This window comes from Ranitomeya variabilis, chromosome 1 (assembly GCF_051348905.1).
Source record: "Ranitomeya variabilis isolate aRanVar5 chromosome 1, aRanVar5.hap1, whole genome shotgun sequence".
NCBI classification, from domain to species: Eukaryota; Metazoa; Chordata; class Amphibia; order Anura; family Dendrobatidae; genus Ranitomeya; species Ranitomeya variabilis.
This window is the reverse complement of record NC_135232.1, coordinates 763,831,894-763,847,943: the sequence shown is the minus strand read 5'-3', so window position 1 is coordinate 763,847,943 and position 16,050 is coordinate 763,831,894. Positions and strand designations below refer to the sequence as shown.

General features: G+C 42.6%; 2 protein-coding genes across 6 annotated transcripts in view; one reads left to right on the top strand and one right to left on the bottom strand.

Annotated features, from left to right (window-relative positions):
* HSH2D (hematopoietic SH2 domain containing) overlaps positions 1 to 16,050 on the bottom strand; it is a 317,087-nt gene that overhangs the window by 41,838 nt on the left and 259,199 nt on the right. For all 5 annotated transcript variants that reach the window (XM_077271834.1, XM_077271828.1, XM_077271843.1 and 2 more), the window contains one exon: positions 9,102 to 9,237. In XM_077271834.1, coding sequence (XP_077127949.1) covers positions 9,102 to 9,205 — 104 coding nt within the window. In that variant the 5' untranslated portion in view covers positions 9,206 to 9,237. The remainder of the gene's footprint in view (positions 1 to 9,101; positions 9,238 to 16,050) is intronic.
* Positions 6,758 to 9,122, top strand: LOC143783454 (uncharacterized). Its single transcript, XM_077271853.1, has 3 exons — positions 6,758 to 6,901; positions 7,587 to 7,670; positions 8,986 to 9,122. The coding sequence occupies exons 1-3, from the start codon at positions 6,766 to 6,768 to the stop codon at positions 9,120 to 9,122; spliced, it is 357 nt and encodes a 118-aa protein (XP_077127968.1). The 5' UTR covers positions 6,758 to 6,765.

Genomic DNA, 16,050 nt, shown 5'->3' with positions numbered 1-16,050 from the left:
AGAGAGGGTATGTATATTGTGTGTTTATTATTTTGCCAAGCGAGGGTCTGAAAATGGAATGAGAGAGCAATAAATTATTACAACAACCGCTGTGTTTATTTCATTAAAATACTTTTAAATCATGTGTGTGTGTGTTTTTTAACCCTTTCCAACAATTGGATTAATAATGGATAGGTGACATAATTGACGCCTCTCCATTATTAATCTGGCTTAATGTCACCTTCCAATAGCAAGGTGGCATTAACCCTTCATTACCCCATATCCCACCGCTACAGGGAGTGGGAAGAGAGTGGCCAAGTGCCAGAATAGGCGCATCTTCCAGATGTGCCTTTTCTGGGGTGGCTGGGGGCAGATGTTTTTAGCCACAGGGGGGCCAATAACCATGGACCCTCTCCTGGCTATTAATATCTGCCCTCAGTCACTGGCTTTACCACTCTGGCGGAGAAAATTGCGCGGGAGCCCACGCCAATTTTTTCCGCCATTTAACCCTTTATTTCAGCAGCTACAGCGCTGAAATTTTGCACATACACACTACTATCATTAGTAGTGTGGAATATGCAAAAAAAAAGGGGATATGAGATGGTTTACTGTATGTAAACCATGTCTCATATCCTGTCGGGTTTGTGCAGGAGAAATGAAAAGCCGGCAATTGAATTACCGACTTTTCACTAACAGCGCTGCGTATTTCTCGCAAGTCACACTGCTGGTCCGTGTGGAATCCGTATTTTTCTCGCCCCCATAGACTTTCATTGGCGTATTATTTGCGCAATACGCTGACAAACGCAGCATGCTGCGATTTTGTACGGCCGTAGAACGCCGTATAATACTGAACCGTAATATACGGCTAATAGGAGCAGCCCCATTGAGAAGCATTGTGCCGTATGTAATGCGAGTTTTACGTACGTAGTTTTTGCGCTCTTACGTACGTAAAACACGCATGTGTGACCCCGGCCTTAGAGGTACTGCTTATTATTGTAAGATTATTAAAGGGGTTGTCTAGGCTTGGAACAAATGTCAGTGTATAGTGTTTGCAGTAAACTATATAGTGACTTATTTATTTCTTATGCTTTACTTATATAGTGCTATCTTATTCCGCAGCGCTTTACAGACATTATCACTGTCCCTGATGGGGCTCACAATCTAAATTCCCTATCAGTATGTCTTTGGAATGTGGCAGAAACCCGGAGTACTCGTAGGAAAAACACACAAACACAGGGAGAACCTAAACTCCTTGCAGATGTTGTCCTTGGAGGGATTTGAACCCAGGACCCCAGCACTGCAAGGCTGCAGTGCTAACCACTGAGCCACCATGCAGCCCACAGGCGATGAAATATATATTTTAACCTTGATCTGCTCTTTTATCTCGATCCACGAATCCACATGTTCATTTATCACTTTTTTATCTTCCCATGCTACCGGGGCTAGTTTCTATAAAATCCTGTTAATGGACAGGGATTAATGAGGAACTGGTGGCACTCCACCCGGGCTGGCAGCACTCTGTTTCACTGGTGCTAGTAAAAGTTGCCTCTCAGCTTCTCAGGGTTGTGAGCGAGCGTGGTGCCACGTCACTGACTGCATGGGTCACATCCTCCAACTCCTCGTGCTTCCCTGGACCTATGTGGACAAGGCATGTGTGTAAAACTGTGCAAGCCAACCTTATGTGTCCCCAGGGGTGCGGAACGTCATATTGGTGCCAATGAGGCCACCATACCACGTGATCTCGCTGATGTAATAGTAACGTCAGATGAGATGGCGAGGGGCGGGTTCGTCACATATGGTGGCAGTGGAGGGATTCTGCGTGATCTCTATGGTGCCAGCCTTCACAAGTGGTGACAGCATACATTTGTTCCAAGCTTGGATAACCCCTTTAAATCCTTTAATAATAATCATACAATAATAGGCTGCCTATTATAAGATTATTAAACGAACTGCAGCTCATGCCAGGGTTAATTTTTAGCCTGAGGACTTGTTATACTAAAACCTGGGGCTTATACTAGACCAGGACATAGGTACAATAAGAGACCTCACTGTGTTTGCTATTTTCCATATCTTTCATCCTATGGTTCACAGGTTCACCTCTTTAAGGTATTGGTGATCAAGCATGACAAAGTTTGCTGAACCATGCATTTTGTACTGCTGTCTTTCCTCGATTAAAGGGGTTATCCAGCAGATTTGGTCTCGGGCCAGACTTTGACATGTGTGGTCTAAAGGCAGTCTGTCGGCTCCAATATTCATTTCAAAGTACTAACAGGTTCTTAAAGGGGATCTTGTGCTAAGCTCCCTTCACATGTTCTGATTGGTGATGAGCGAACGTGCTCGGATAACATCCTATCCGAGCTTGCTCGGGTGTTATCAGAGTATCAGGGAGTGCTCATATATTATGATGTAGTCCCCATGGCTGCATGATTTGCGGCTGTTAGCTACAGCACATGTGGAGATTGCCTGATTGTTACCCACAGGGACTCGGACATAATATACGAGCGCTCCCAGATGCTAGGAAAAGACCTGAGCATGCTTGGATAAGACGTTATCCAAGCACGTTCGATCATCATTAGTCCTGATATTTTCAGTACTAGAAAAAAACAGTACAGGAGCTATCCGTGTCCTTGTGCCCTTGTTGCATCTGTGTGTTGCATCAGTGTGACACACACTGGCACCTGGGAAAAGCTGCACAGTATGCGCTGTTCACAGGTGCCGGGTGCTAAAAACAGCTTTCATCATTTTCGCCTGGTCTCCCTGAAATCAGCACGACCAGGTGACAATGATGGGAGTTGTACTCAGCATCCGCTGCATACATCGTGAGTAAAATAAATAATAAAAAAATGGCGTGAGCACCCAAGTAATTTTCATAACTAGTAGAGGGAAAGCAGACAGCTGGTTGCTGATGTTAATAAGTTGTGCAATGGGCCAGTTACCCAAAAGCTTCCCATGCTATTAATAACAGCTAACAGCTGTTTGCTTAGCCTTTACTGGTTAGTTTACAGGGGACCCTAGAAAAAAATGACTTAGGGTCTCCCTATAATTTGTAACCAGCAAAGGTGAAACAGACAGCTGTGTTCTGATATTAATAGCCTGGGAAGGGGACAGAAATATTGGCCACCCTCAAAGGCTAAGAACATCAGGCCTCAGCCACCCCAGAAATGGTGCATTGATAAGATTGGCCAAATCTGGTGCTTAGCCTCGCTCTTCCCACTTGCCCTGTTCCGTGCAGATGTGCACAGGCAAAGAGACTAGAACAAATGCTCCAGCAGTCGCAGCTCTCCAGAGTGTGCGGGCCAGGTAGCAATGCAGCGTGTAGGTGTAGTGAGGAGTCTAAGGTGGGTGGAGAGGAGGCGGCGTGGAGGGCGGAGCAGTCATGGTACAGCCAGCATAAGGATTCAGAGGGGGCGGAGCAGAGGGCAGAGCGGCTAGCATGAAAACTCAGAGGAGGCAGAGCAGAGGGCGGTGCTGTTAAAGGTCCTGAACATTGCTGTGTACATCTGACCTGTGTAGAGATACGTAGAGACGCAGGTCAGATGATCACAGCACGCTGCCCCGACTCTCTCAGAGCCCTGACTTGTCACAGTGAGCCCACCACCCTCAGTAGACCCTCACTACAGAATCTGTAGTTTTATGAAAGGCATGTCCCAGGTAAGAATAGGGCAAGATATTGGGCTTCATACACATGTGACATGTATAGTGCACGGATCCACATGTGCATGGGGCCCTATATCTGTTATTACAAGTTAAAGGGGTCGTCCAAAGCTGGGATTAAAGTTTGTAGTTACTGTGACACAGAATTCTACATGTGAATCTTCACACAGCGCTGTGTGCGCAATTCTCCAGGAGCGAGAGGCAGTTGTGTGACGCAAGTATGTGATTTGCGTACTCCCGGCCACATTCCAACTAGATGGGCCCAGCCTCGACTGATGCAAGTGTATTGAGCGAGGCTGGACACGTCTAGCCGAAGTGTGGCTGGAGGAATGCAAATCACGTACTTGCGGTCACACAACTGCCTGCTCACAGAGAATCGGGACAATGCACACACCGTTACATAGAGTAACTGCAGACTTGAGCCCCAAGCCTGGACAACCTCTTTAAATAAGGCACATGTATGGAAATGACATTCATAATGTGTAAACGCTATTATCCTGCAGATAAAGGTTTAATCTGCAGGTTAGAAGTGTTCTACAGCTGTGCAGCCGCATTGGAGGCTCAGCTATGGGAAGAAATGAACTTTAATCCTCCCGGCAGCGTCAGGCTGAGACACGGCTATAGTCACAGCTCAGTACATGGTGGGCGGCGGGTGTAAGCTTGTCCCAAAACTTTGTGCCTCAGTACACACCTGGCTGCACTGCTTCCATCTGCCTCTCACCACGTACTGAGCAGTGACTGGAGCCGCGTCTCCAAATGAATGTCAGATGCTGCAGGTAGGATTAAAGTTCATTTCTTCCCGGTTGCTGGGCTGTCAGTGTAGCAGCTGAAAGGCTTTCTAAGGGCCCGTACACACAATCAGTAATAGCTGCGGGTTTGACGTTGCTTACTCATGCAGCATCAAAACCGCAACGACCAGATGTTACAGCATAGGGGATGGGATTTCAAGAAATCCCATATTTATTATGCATCCACAGACCCCTGTGGATCACACACTGACACTGACATGTGGCGTGTCGTTCAGGACCGCAATAGATCAATTTGTCTTGTGGCCGTGAGCCTCCATAACAGAAATTAGATACAGACAATGTATTGGACGTGGTGAATCCGCACGGTTCAGTGATCACAGAGGAGTCACCTGCGTTCAATAGACAGCAGCGCTTTGGACGCAGCATCCAAAGTGCTGCAACGTCCGGATCATGGGTACATAGCCTAAAGCTATTTACCTGCAGATTAACCACATACCTGCAGGTAAATAGCATTATCTGGCATGACCAGTTCCCATAAACATTTTAGGATCCTAGTTAAAATGCAAACAATGAATCCTCCCCTCCCGCAGTGACACCGTTCTAGCAATGTCGGCACTGCTGTTGGCGGAGGGTAATGTGACATGGCTGCAGCTGATCAATATTCTGTCAGGCTGGATGTCTGCTCTGACAAAACCGTAAAGGCTGCAGCCAAACAGTTCGGGCGCACTGTGGATAACCTCAGTAACGGTAAACCCCTCTATATGTCAGTAACCAGCTGCATAAAATAATAACAAAATAAATACATTCAGCTGCTCTCAGCCATGTGTCTCTCGTGGCTGCGGCTAACTGCAGCCTTCATGTGACAAGGACATGAGTACACAGGGCTGGAAGAACAGCGCCAGTGAAGGAAGTAGAAGTGTACGTTATTATTTCAGGAGATTTTCCAGTTATACGTTTTTGGCCTCTAATAGCCAGTAGTAGGTTATAATAATAAAATGGGATGTTATGCAGCCTCCCCGATTCCATGGCCACATCTCTGCCTCTGCTATGGTCTCTGGTTACTGACTACTGGTGATGGGACGAGTGCAGAAGACATCACCTCCACAGCCAATGAGCTCAATGACTCCGCTCCATGTAGACCGCATGAGCTGTTCAGTTCTGTGATTGGCAGCAGCAGTGATGTGAGCTGTAGTTGGGCAGTCACTACTGCAGCCAGTAAATAGAGATCAGTGCAGTGGTGAAATGATAGAGCTAAATTTTGGGGTGAGTAACATCATATTTTATTATTTTAATCCAGTGCTGGAGATTAAATGCTAGAAACTTATAACCGGAAAACATCATGACAGGAGTTGTCCGGCCTTTTGGTTACAAGTCTGCAAACACTATATGTGAATGCAGACTTGTGAATCCTCACAGCACATGCACTATGCGCTGTGAGGATTCTCCGATGCCGGCGTCTGGCGGACACATGACCACACGTCTAGTCAGCACCTGACTGCATGTATGAAAATCACATATTTGTGGTTGGGTTCCAGGCGTGCTGTGGAATATGCTGGCATTATAGAAATAAAAATATTATTATAATAAATAGTGGGAATGGGGGGGAATGTTATCTGCCGGATGATTACTGCTGCAATTAGGATTACTGAGATAAAAGCTGGGATGACGATTCTGTATGTTACGACCAATTTTACACCATTATTGGTTTCCATTTCAGTTTATCTGAGGATGGTCAAATATTTTTTTTTAGCTAAAAAATAACTTGTCAGCTCATGCTGAAAAAAGAAAGGTTGATACAGAATGTAGAGTTTTTAACAAGATCTGGACTACAGAGTATTTATTTACTGAAGTGAGAGGTAAAGCTGTGTGCTTAGTTTGTGGAGAACAGGTTGCCGTGTTTAAGGATTACAATTTGAATCTCCATTACTCAATAAAACATGTTGAGAAATACAGCAACTTGAGCGATGCAGAGCGGGCACGGGCATCAGGTGCTTTACTAGCCAAGCAGCAAAACTAACAATAACGTTTTACTAGGCTTCACCCAAGGATGGAGCAGTCAAGACCAGTTTTGTTATATCCCACAAAATTGCCAAAAAATAGTAAGCCATTTTGTGTTGGCGAGTTTATCAAAGAGTGTTTGGTGGACTCTACATCGCTAATATGCCCCGATAAAAAAGAGGCATTTGTGAATGTACCCCTCTCCAGAAGAACCATAAGAAGAATCGAGGACATTGCGGAAAATCTGGAGCTTCAGCTGCAAAACAAAGTGGGCAATTTTGACTTTTTCTTCTTGGCTTTGGATGAGAGCTGTGATATCCGCGACACTACCCAGTTGCTCATCTTTGCACGTGGAATATCAAAGGACTTTAAAGTTAAGGAAGAGATGGCAGCAATGCAGTCCATGAAAGGGACAACAGGGAGTGATTTGTTCACAGAAGTGGATGGACGCTTGGACAAGCTAGGGCTGAAATGGGACAAACTAACGGGTGTTACAACAGATGGTTCTCGAAACCTGACAGGTAAAAATGTTGGGCTTTTGAAATGGATGCAGGACAAAGTGACTGAAATCAACTGAACAGAAACTGGTATTTTTACATTGCATTATTCATCAAGAGGTGCTGTGTAAGTCAGTGCAAAAAATTAACCATGTTACAGATGTTGTAACTACCAAAATAGTGAACTTCATCAGGGCAAGAGCGCTGAATCACAGACAATTCATTGCACTTTTGGAAGAGCATGAAACTGAACATCATGATATAGGCTACCTCACAGCTGTCAGATGGCTCAGCCTGGGGACAGTGCTTAAAACAGTGTGGGACTTGAGAGTAGAGATTCAAAAGTTCCGTGACAAGAAAGGACACTATATCACAGAGCTGTCGGATACTGACTGGATGGCAGAATTTGGATTTGCTGTTGATGTAACTTCACTAATGAATGAGCTAAATACCAAATTACAATGCAAGGGCCTTTTTGTAAATGAAATGTATAGCTTGGTGAAGGGTTTCATGAGAAAGTTGCAATTTCTTTCAAGACAAATGGATGATCACATTCTTACTCACTTGCTAACACTAAAGGAAGCCACACCATCAGCTGATCACTGTTGCAGGTACTCCATGTTAGGAGCACTGCATGATGAATTTTCAAGGCGATTTCAAGACTTCAGATCAGTTGAGAATGAAATGTAATTGTTTTTTCTCCCTTTAGCTGCATCGTTGATAATACACCCAGCGATGTTCAGCTTGAACTCATTGACCTGCAGTCTGATAGACTACTGGAAGAGAACTTTAGGTGAGCATCACAGCAGCATTTTTTACTCTTCTCTCAAAGAGGAGAACTTTCCAAACATGAGGAGGCATGCTCAGAAGATGTTCGTTCTCTTTGGATCTACTTATATATGTGAACATACATTCTCAATAATGAAATTTTAAAAATCTAGATAGACAAATGATCACCTGTCAGCCATCCTGCATATATCCACCTCAGATTTGATACAGGAAAGATATATATCTTGGTAGCCTGCTAGACTGCTTCCACACATCAGTTTTTTGCCATCAGGCTCAATCCGTCAAATTTTGAAAAAAACGGATCCGTCACAAATTGTTAAGAAATAATGTGACGGATTTGTTTTTTCGCCAGATCCGACTAGCTTTTCTGGAGTCCGACTAGGGGGAGAGAGAGAGACAGAAGAGAGACGGAGAGAGAAAAGAGAAAACACTTAAAAAAAAAATCAGAGCAGGCTCAGTTTAAAAAAATGGAATCTGTCACCAGATTCAGTCGTTTGACGGATACAGCACCATAGGCTTCCATTCTAGCAAACGCCGGATCCGTTGCTGTCTGTTTTTTTGACGGACACAAAAAATGTTAGTATGCCGGTTTTCTCCAGCCGCCGGAAAACAAATTTCCTACGGATCCGGCTAAAAACTGATGAAACGTCCGTCGCAATCCGTCGCTAATACAAGTCTATGAGAAAAAAACTTATGCCGGATCTGTTTTTTTTTTTCAACATTCAACGGATCGTGCCTGACGGAAAAAACTGATGTGTGAAAGCAGCCTTAGCCAGTGGATAGAAAAATATTTAGAATTGAGAGTCCTCAGTGGTTGATACCTTTTAATGGCTAACTGAAAAGATGGTAACAAATTGCAAGCTTTCGAGACTACTCCGGTCCCTTCATCAGGCATAGACTAATAGAAAATCGGAAGAATCACATATTTATGCACAACACAGCACAGAAAAATGCCATAGATAAGACAGGTGACGTGAAGCAGAACTACCATTATGTGAGTGATAAACAGTTATGTCCATAAATATTGGAACAGTTCATAGATAAGGAGTGTGAATGTTTTATTGTCCTCTGATTGGGGTCTGGTTCTATGTTTTGATGCCCCCACACGGTCTGAGGAGCAAGCTGATGATGACCTTTGACACACTCAGTGCAGGAATCATTGTGTCGCATGGATTTATGTCTTTTTACATTAATTAGGGAATTTGCTCCTCAGACCGTGTGGGGGTGAGTTTTCAACAGTATATGAAAAGGCATTGGGCATTTGTTTTTTGGGGGCCGATCCACGCAAATTGAATCACACAATGTGCTTAAATTTACAGGGACCTGCGAATTTCAGAAAATTCGACTTCAAGACGATCTTCCGCAGATCGATCCACATAACTCCAGCTATAATGAGACACTACACCAGAAAGAAAAGACTTACAAAAACACCTACTTTCTTGTAATAACGCCATGAAACCATTCAGGGATGCCATTCTTTAAAAACCAGTCTGATTGTGTTTCAATGAACCATTTTACAGATGGTTTGTTTTCTTCCATTACTTCTTCAAGAAGTAGGTACCCAGTATCAGCTAGAAATAAAAGAAGAAAATTATTCATCATCATGCTCATCAGTGAATAATTCTCCTACTTAGTAACTTTAGTTAGAACGATTTACAATAACTATATTCAATCATCAACATTGAAATTGTAAAACCAAGAAAAGTCAAGGAATTATGGGATAACTTAACCCCCAGAGCTTTTTTCGGTTTTGCGTTTTGTTTTTCACTCCCCACCTTTTCAGAGCCATAACTTTTTTATTTTTCTGTCAATATGGCCATATGAGGGCTTATTTTTTGTAGCACGAGTTGTACTTTTGAACAATACCATTGGTTTTACCATGTCGTGTACTAGAAAACGGGAAACAAATTCCAAGTACGGTGAAATTGCAAAAAAGTGCAATCACACCCTTGTTTTTTGTTTGGCTTTTTTGCTAGGTTCACTAAATGCTAAAACTGACCTGCCATTTTGATTCTCCAGGTCAGTACGAGTTCATAGACACCAAACACATCTATGCTCTTTTTTATCTAAGTGGTGGAAAAAAAATTCAAAACTTTGCTAAAAGAAAAAAAAAATTGCTCAATTTTCCAATACCCATAGCGTCTCCATTTTTCGTGATCTGGGGTTGGGTAAGGGCTTTTTTTTTGCGTGTAGAGCTGACGTTTTTAATGATACAATTTTGGTGCAGACAAGTTCTTTTGACTGCCCGTTATTGCATTTTAATTCTGGCGTTTTGACTTTATCGCTACGCCGTTTAGCGATCAGGTTAATCCTTTTTTTATTGGTAGATCAAGCGATTCTGAACGCAGCTATACCAAATATGTGTAGGTTTGATTTTTTTTCATTGTTTTATTTTGAATGGGGTGAAAAGGAGGTGATTTAAACTTTTATATTTTTTTTATTTTTTTCATATTTTTAAAAACATTTTTTTTTTACTTTTGGCATGCTTCAATAGCCTCCATGGGAGGCTAGAAGCTGCCACAACTTGATGCTCAGATCATCTCTATGTAGCAGAATTACAGACTTGCTATGAGCGCCGACCACAGGGTGGCGCTCATAGCAATCCGGCATCAACAACCATAGAGGTCTCAAGGAGACGTCTAGTTGTAATGCCGACGCACCGATGACTCCCGATCATGTGACGGCGGTCACCAATGCGCGCATTTCCGACCGGATGGCCGGAATCGCTTGTTAAATTCCGAGTTCAGAGTTTCACAGCGGCATTTAACTAGTTAATAGGCACTGGTGGATCGTGATTCCACCCGTGCCTATTGTGGGCACATATCAGCTGTTCAAAACAGCTGACATGTCCCGGTTTTGATGCGGGCTCATCGCCGGAGCCCACATCAAAGCGGGAGATTCTGACATCAGACGTACTATTCCATCCGATGGCAGTAAGGGGTTAAGGCTAGCTCTGATTGCTAGCTAGCTTGCTCTTATCAAATGAACATGTGCTGATGGAGAGCTATAATTCCTATACTATATGAGCCAGGACATATATGCTTTATGTTTGAAAGATTGCAGACTGCAAAGAATCATCAGGTAGCAGTGTGCAATAGAACTCGATTATACATACGACTTACCACAACCATGATTAGACCTTTCAGGCGGTGTTGAACTTCCTCTACCAACAGAACATATGGTATCATCTGCTTCAAAGCAGACCATAATACAAGCAACTGTATAGCAGACACGCACCTCCTAGTGAGCAAGATAGTGAAAAAACACTTAGCTAACATAAATGAATTCAAGTCTCTGGGTCCAGATGAATTACACCCCAGAGTACTGAAGGAGATAGCAGAAGAAATTTTTGAACCACTCTCCATAATCTTTGAAAATTCTTGGAGAACAGGAGAAGTCCCAGAAGACTGGAGAAGAGCAAATGTTGTTCCAATCTTCAAAAAGAGGAAAAAGGTCGACACAGGGAACTGTAGGCCAGTCAGTCTGAAGTCTACACCAGGAAAGATCTTTGAACAAATTATTAAACAACATGTATGTAAGTACCTGGATAAGAATGAAGTGATTAAACAGAGTCAGCATGGCTCTGTAGCTAATAAGCCATGTCAAACTAACTTAATTTCCTTCTATGACAGAATCACTGACTGGGTGGATCAGGGAAATGCTGTAGATATAGTATATCTTGAGTTCATCAAAGCATTTGACAAAGTATTTCACACAATCCTTATTGAAAAAAATGACTAAGTATGGAATGGACAAGGCAACTGTTAGGTGGATTCATAACTGGCTTAGTGATCGGACCCAAAGAGTGGTCGTAAATGGCTGCATATCCAGTTGGAAGAATGTCTCAAGTGGGGTACCACAGGGCTCTGTCCTGAACCCTGTATTGTTCAACATCTTTATCAATTATTTAGATGAAGGAATTTAGGGTAAACTGATTAAATTTGCTGATGACACAAAGCTAGGAGGGATAGCTAATACTAGAGAAGAGAGAGAGGGGATTCAAAAAGATATAAATAAACTGGAGCTGTGGGCAGCAGCTAACAGAATGATTTTTAACAGGGAAAAATGCAAAGTACTACATCTGGGCAATAAAAATGAAAAAGCATACACAGAATGGGAGGAATAGGGCTAAGCAACAGCACTTGTGAAAAAGACTTGGGTATTCTAATAGATCACAGACTGAACATGAGTCAACAGTGTGATGCAGCAGCTAAAAGGGCAAATACAATTCTGGGATGTATTAACAGAAGCATACAGTCTAGATCACGTGAAGTCATTATTGCCCTCTACTCCTCTTTGGTCAGACCTCATCTGGAATACTGTGTCCAGTTTTTGGCACCACACTTTAAAAAATACATCAACAAACTAGAGCAAGTTCAGAGAAGAGCGACCAGAATGGTGACTGGTCTGAAAACCATGTCCTATGAGGAACGTTTACAGGATTTAGGAATGTTTAGCTTGCAAAAAAGAAGACTGAGAGGAGACTTAATAGCTGTCTACAAATATCTCAAGGGCTGTCACATTGTAGAAGGATCATCTTTATTCTCATTTGCACAAGGAAATACTAGAAGCAATGGGATGAAACTGAATGGGAGGAGACACAGATTAGTTATTAGCAAAAACTTTTTGACAGTTAGGGTGATCATTGAGTGGAACAGGCTGCCATGAGAGGTGGTGAGTTCTCCTTCAATGGAAGTCTTCAGAGGCTGGACAGACATCTGTATGGGATGATTTAGTGAATCCTGCTTTGAGTAAGGGGTTGGATCAGATGACCCAGGACGTCCCTTCCAACTCTACCATTCTATGATTCTATAATTCCTCCGATGACATTAGATTCTCAGCCAGAGCCGCCATCAGGGCATTACTTCCCTTACTGGCGTATGGGGCCCGATGAGGAAGGGGGCCTGGTCAGGGGCAGGATTTGACAGCTCAATAATAACTGAACGTGCATACTGGGATATAAGGCCAGGATGAGAGGACATATATGTATGCAGGATGGACACATATGGGGGGACAGGATGGAAACATATGGGTCCAGGATGAGAGAACATATATAGGTCAGCATGGGAGAACATATGGGGGCAGGTTGGAGACATATGGGGTTCCATGATGAAAGGACATACACGGGGAAGCATGTAGACATATGGGGCAGGATGGAGACATATGGCGGAAAAAGATAGATACATATGGAGCCAGGGTGGGAGGACATATAGGAGACAGGATGGTAGGACATATGGGGCCAGGATGGGGACACATGGGGCCATGATGAGAGGACATATGGGAGGAGGATGGAGACACATGGGGCCAGGAATGAGACACATGGGAGCCAGGATGGGGGACATTATTGCAGGAAGGTTCCAGGATGTAGGACATTAATGCTGTAGGGGCTAATTAAAACATATTATTACTGCTGTGTCGTATTTATTTTTGAGGATACTGTTGTAAGGGAGGGGGGTCTTGTTACTATACAGGGTGACACTATCATTTTTTTTCTTCATCTGTCGTAGTGGAGAAGGTGGGAAAAAATTGGGAATGTGCTCTAGATATGTACGCACGTGGTCAAAATTGTTGGTACACCTCGATAATGACAGAAAAACCCACAATGGTCACAGAAATAACTTGAATCTGACAAAAGTAATAATAAATAAAAAATCTATGATAATGAACAAATGAAAGTCAGACATTGCTTTTCAACCATGCGTCCACAAACTTAAAAAAATAAATAAATAAATAAATAAAACTCATGAAATAGGCCTGGACAGAAATGATGGTACCCCTGACAATAATATAACAAAAGGGACATGTAAAATCACGGTGTGTCCACTAATTAGCAACACAGGTGTCTACAATCTTGGAATCAGTGAGTGGGCCTGTATATAGGGCTACAGATACTCACTGTGCTGTTTGGTGACATGGTGTGTATCACACAACATGGACCTGAGGAAGCGAAGGTAAGAGTTATCATAGGAGATTAGAAAGAAAATTATAGACAAACATGTTAAAAGGCAAAAGTTATAAGACCATCTCCAAGCAGCTTGATGTTCCTGTGACTACAGTTGCAGATATTATTCAGAAATTTAAGATCCATGAGACTGTAGCCAACCTCCCTGGACGTGGCCACAGAAGGAAAATTGATGGCAAATCAAAGAGACGGATAATATGAATGGTAACAAAAGAGCCCAGAAAAACTTCTGAACAGATTAAAGGTGAACTTCAAGCTCAAGGAACATCAGTGTCAGATTGCACCCTCCGTCGCTGTATCAACCAAAGTGGACTTCATGGAAGACGACCAAGAAGGACACCATTGTTGAAAAAAAACATAAAAAGCCAGACTGGAATTTTCAAAACTACATGTTGACAAGCCACACAGCTTCTGGGAGAATGTCCTATGGACAGATGAGACAAAAATTGAACTTTTTGGAAAGACACATGAGCTCTATGTTCACAGATGGAAAAATTAAGCATATCAAGAAAAGAACACTGTCCCTACTGCGAAATATGGAGGAAGCTCTGTTATGTTCTGGGGCTGCTTTAGCTGTATCTGGCACAGGGTGTCTAGAATCTGTGCAGAATACGATGAAATTACAAGACTATCAAGGGATTTTAGAGAGAAATGTGCTGCCCAGTGTCAGAAAGCTTGGTCTCAGTCCCAGGTCATGGGTCTTGCAACAGGATAATGACCTAAAACACAGCTAAAAACACCCAAGAATGGCTACGAGGAAAACATGGGACTATTCTGAAGTTGCCTTCTATGAGCCCTGACCTAAATCCTATTGAGCATCTTTGGAAAGAGCTGAAACATGCCATCTGAAAAAGGCAACCTTCAGACATGAGACAACTGGCGCAGATTGCTCTTGAGGAGTGGGCCAAAATACCTGTCGAGAGGTGCAGAAGTCTCATTGGCAGTTACCGGAATCGTTTGATTGCAGTGATTGCCTCAAAAGGTTGTGCAACAAAATATTAAGTTAAGGGTACCATCATTTCTGTCCAGGCCTATTTCATGAGTTTTAGTTTTTTTTTAAATTCTGTGGAAGAATGGTTGAAAAGCTACCCCAACACATCAGACACTCGACTACCACGGAAACCTTCAAAAAGAACTTGAAGACCCACCTCTTCCAACAAGCCTACAGCCTGCAGTGATCCTCAATCTACTGAACCGCCGCACAATCAGCTCTACCCTCTCCTAGTGTATCCTCACCCATCCCCTGTTGACTGTGAGCCCTAGCGGGCAGGATTCTCTCTCCTTCTGTACCTGTTAGTGCCTTGTTTTTGCTCATGTTTATTGTACTTGTCTATACTTGCCCCCTTTTCACATGTAAAGCGCCATGGAATAAATGGCGCTATAAAATGCATAATAATAATAATAATGATGATGATGATGATGACGATGAAAAGCAATGTCTGACTTTCATTTGTTCATTATCATAGATTTTTTAGTTATTATTACTTTTGTCAGATTCAAGTTATTTCTGTGACCATTGTGGGTTTTTCTGTCATTAAATGAGGGGTAACAAAAATTTTGACAACGTGTGTATGTTATAGAGATGAGTCCTGGTTGGAAGAAGTTATGGCAGTCTGCACTGGATGAAGAAGAAAAGTGAAGATGAATATCTTCAACTAGAGATATCACTGATAAGTCAGTGTATTACCTGTACACCGACACCATACACTATATAGTATATACAGAGCTCCTGTGTATAATGTCACCGGTGATCCCTGTATTACCTGTACACTGACACTATATACATATATACTACTAGTCACTGTGTATAATGTAACTGGTGTGCCACTATTACCTGTATACTGTCATTATACACTCTATACTATGTACAGAGCTCCTGAGTATAACTGGCATGGTAATACTAGTATAGTTTTTTGTAATAATGATCAATATTGTAGTATCTAGTCACTATGTGGTAGCAATATGTGATCTGGTCATAGTGTGGCAGTATTTGTCCCTTACGGGTGATATTATTTGGTCACTATGGGGTGGTAATATGTGGTCTGATCACAGTCTGACAGTATTTGTTCCTTGTGTGTGGTATTATTTGGTCACTATGTTGTGATAATATATGGTCGGGTCATGATGTGATGGTATTGGTCCCTTGTATGTGGTATTATTTGGTCACAATGCGGTAGTAATATGTGGTCAGTTTATGGTGTGGCCTACACTATGCAGGAGAAGAAAGATCAGTTCTCTCAATGATCGGTAAGGATACAGTGTTATTGTTCTCAACAATCCCAGAAGGCTGCCTAAAGACTATAAAATGTACACACTTTTTAGCAAGATTTTTTGTCCCTGCCCTAAAATAACAATGTAATAAATTCCAAGAGGTTAGAACACAGCAGATAAATTCCCACAGCATGTTGTAGGGCATATGGTT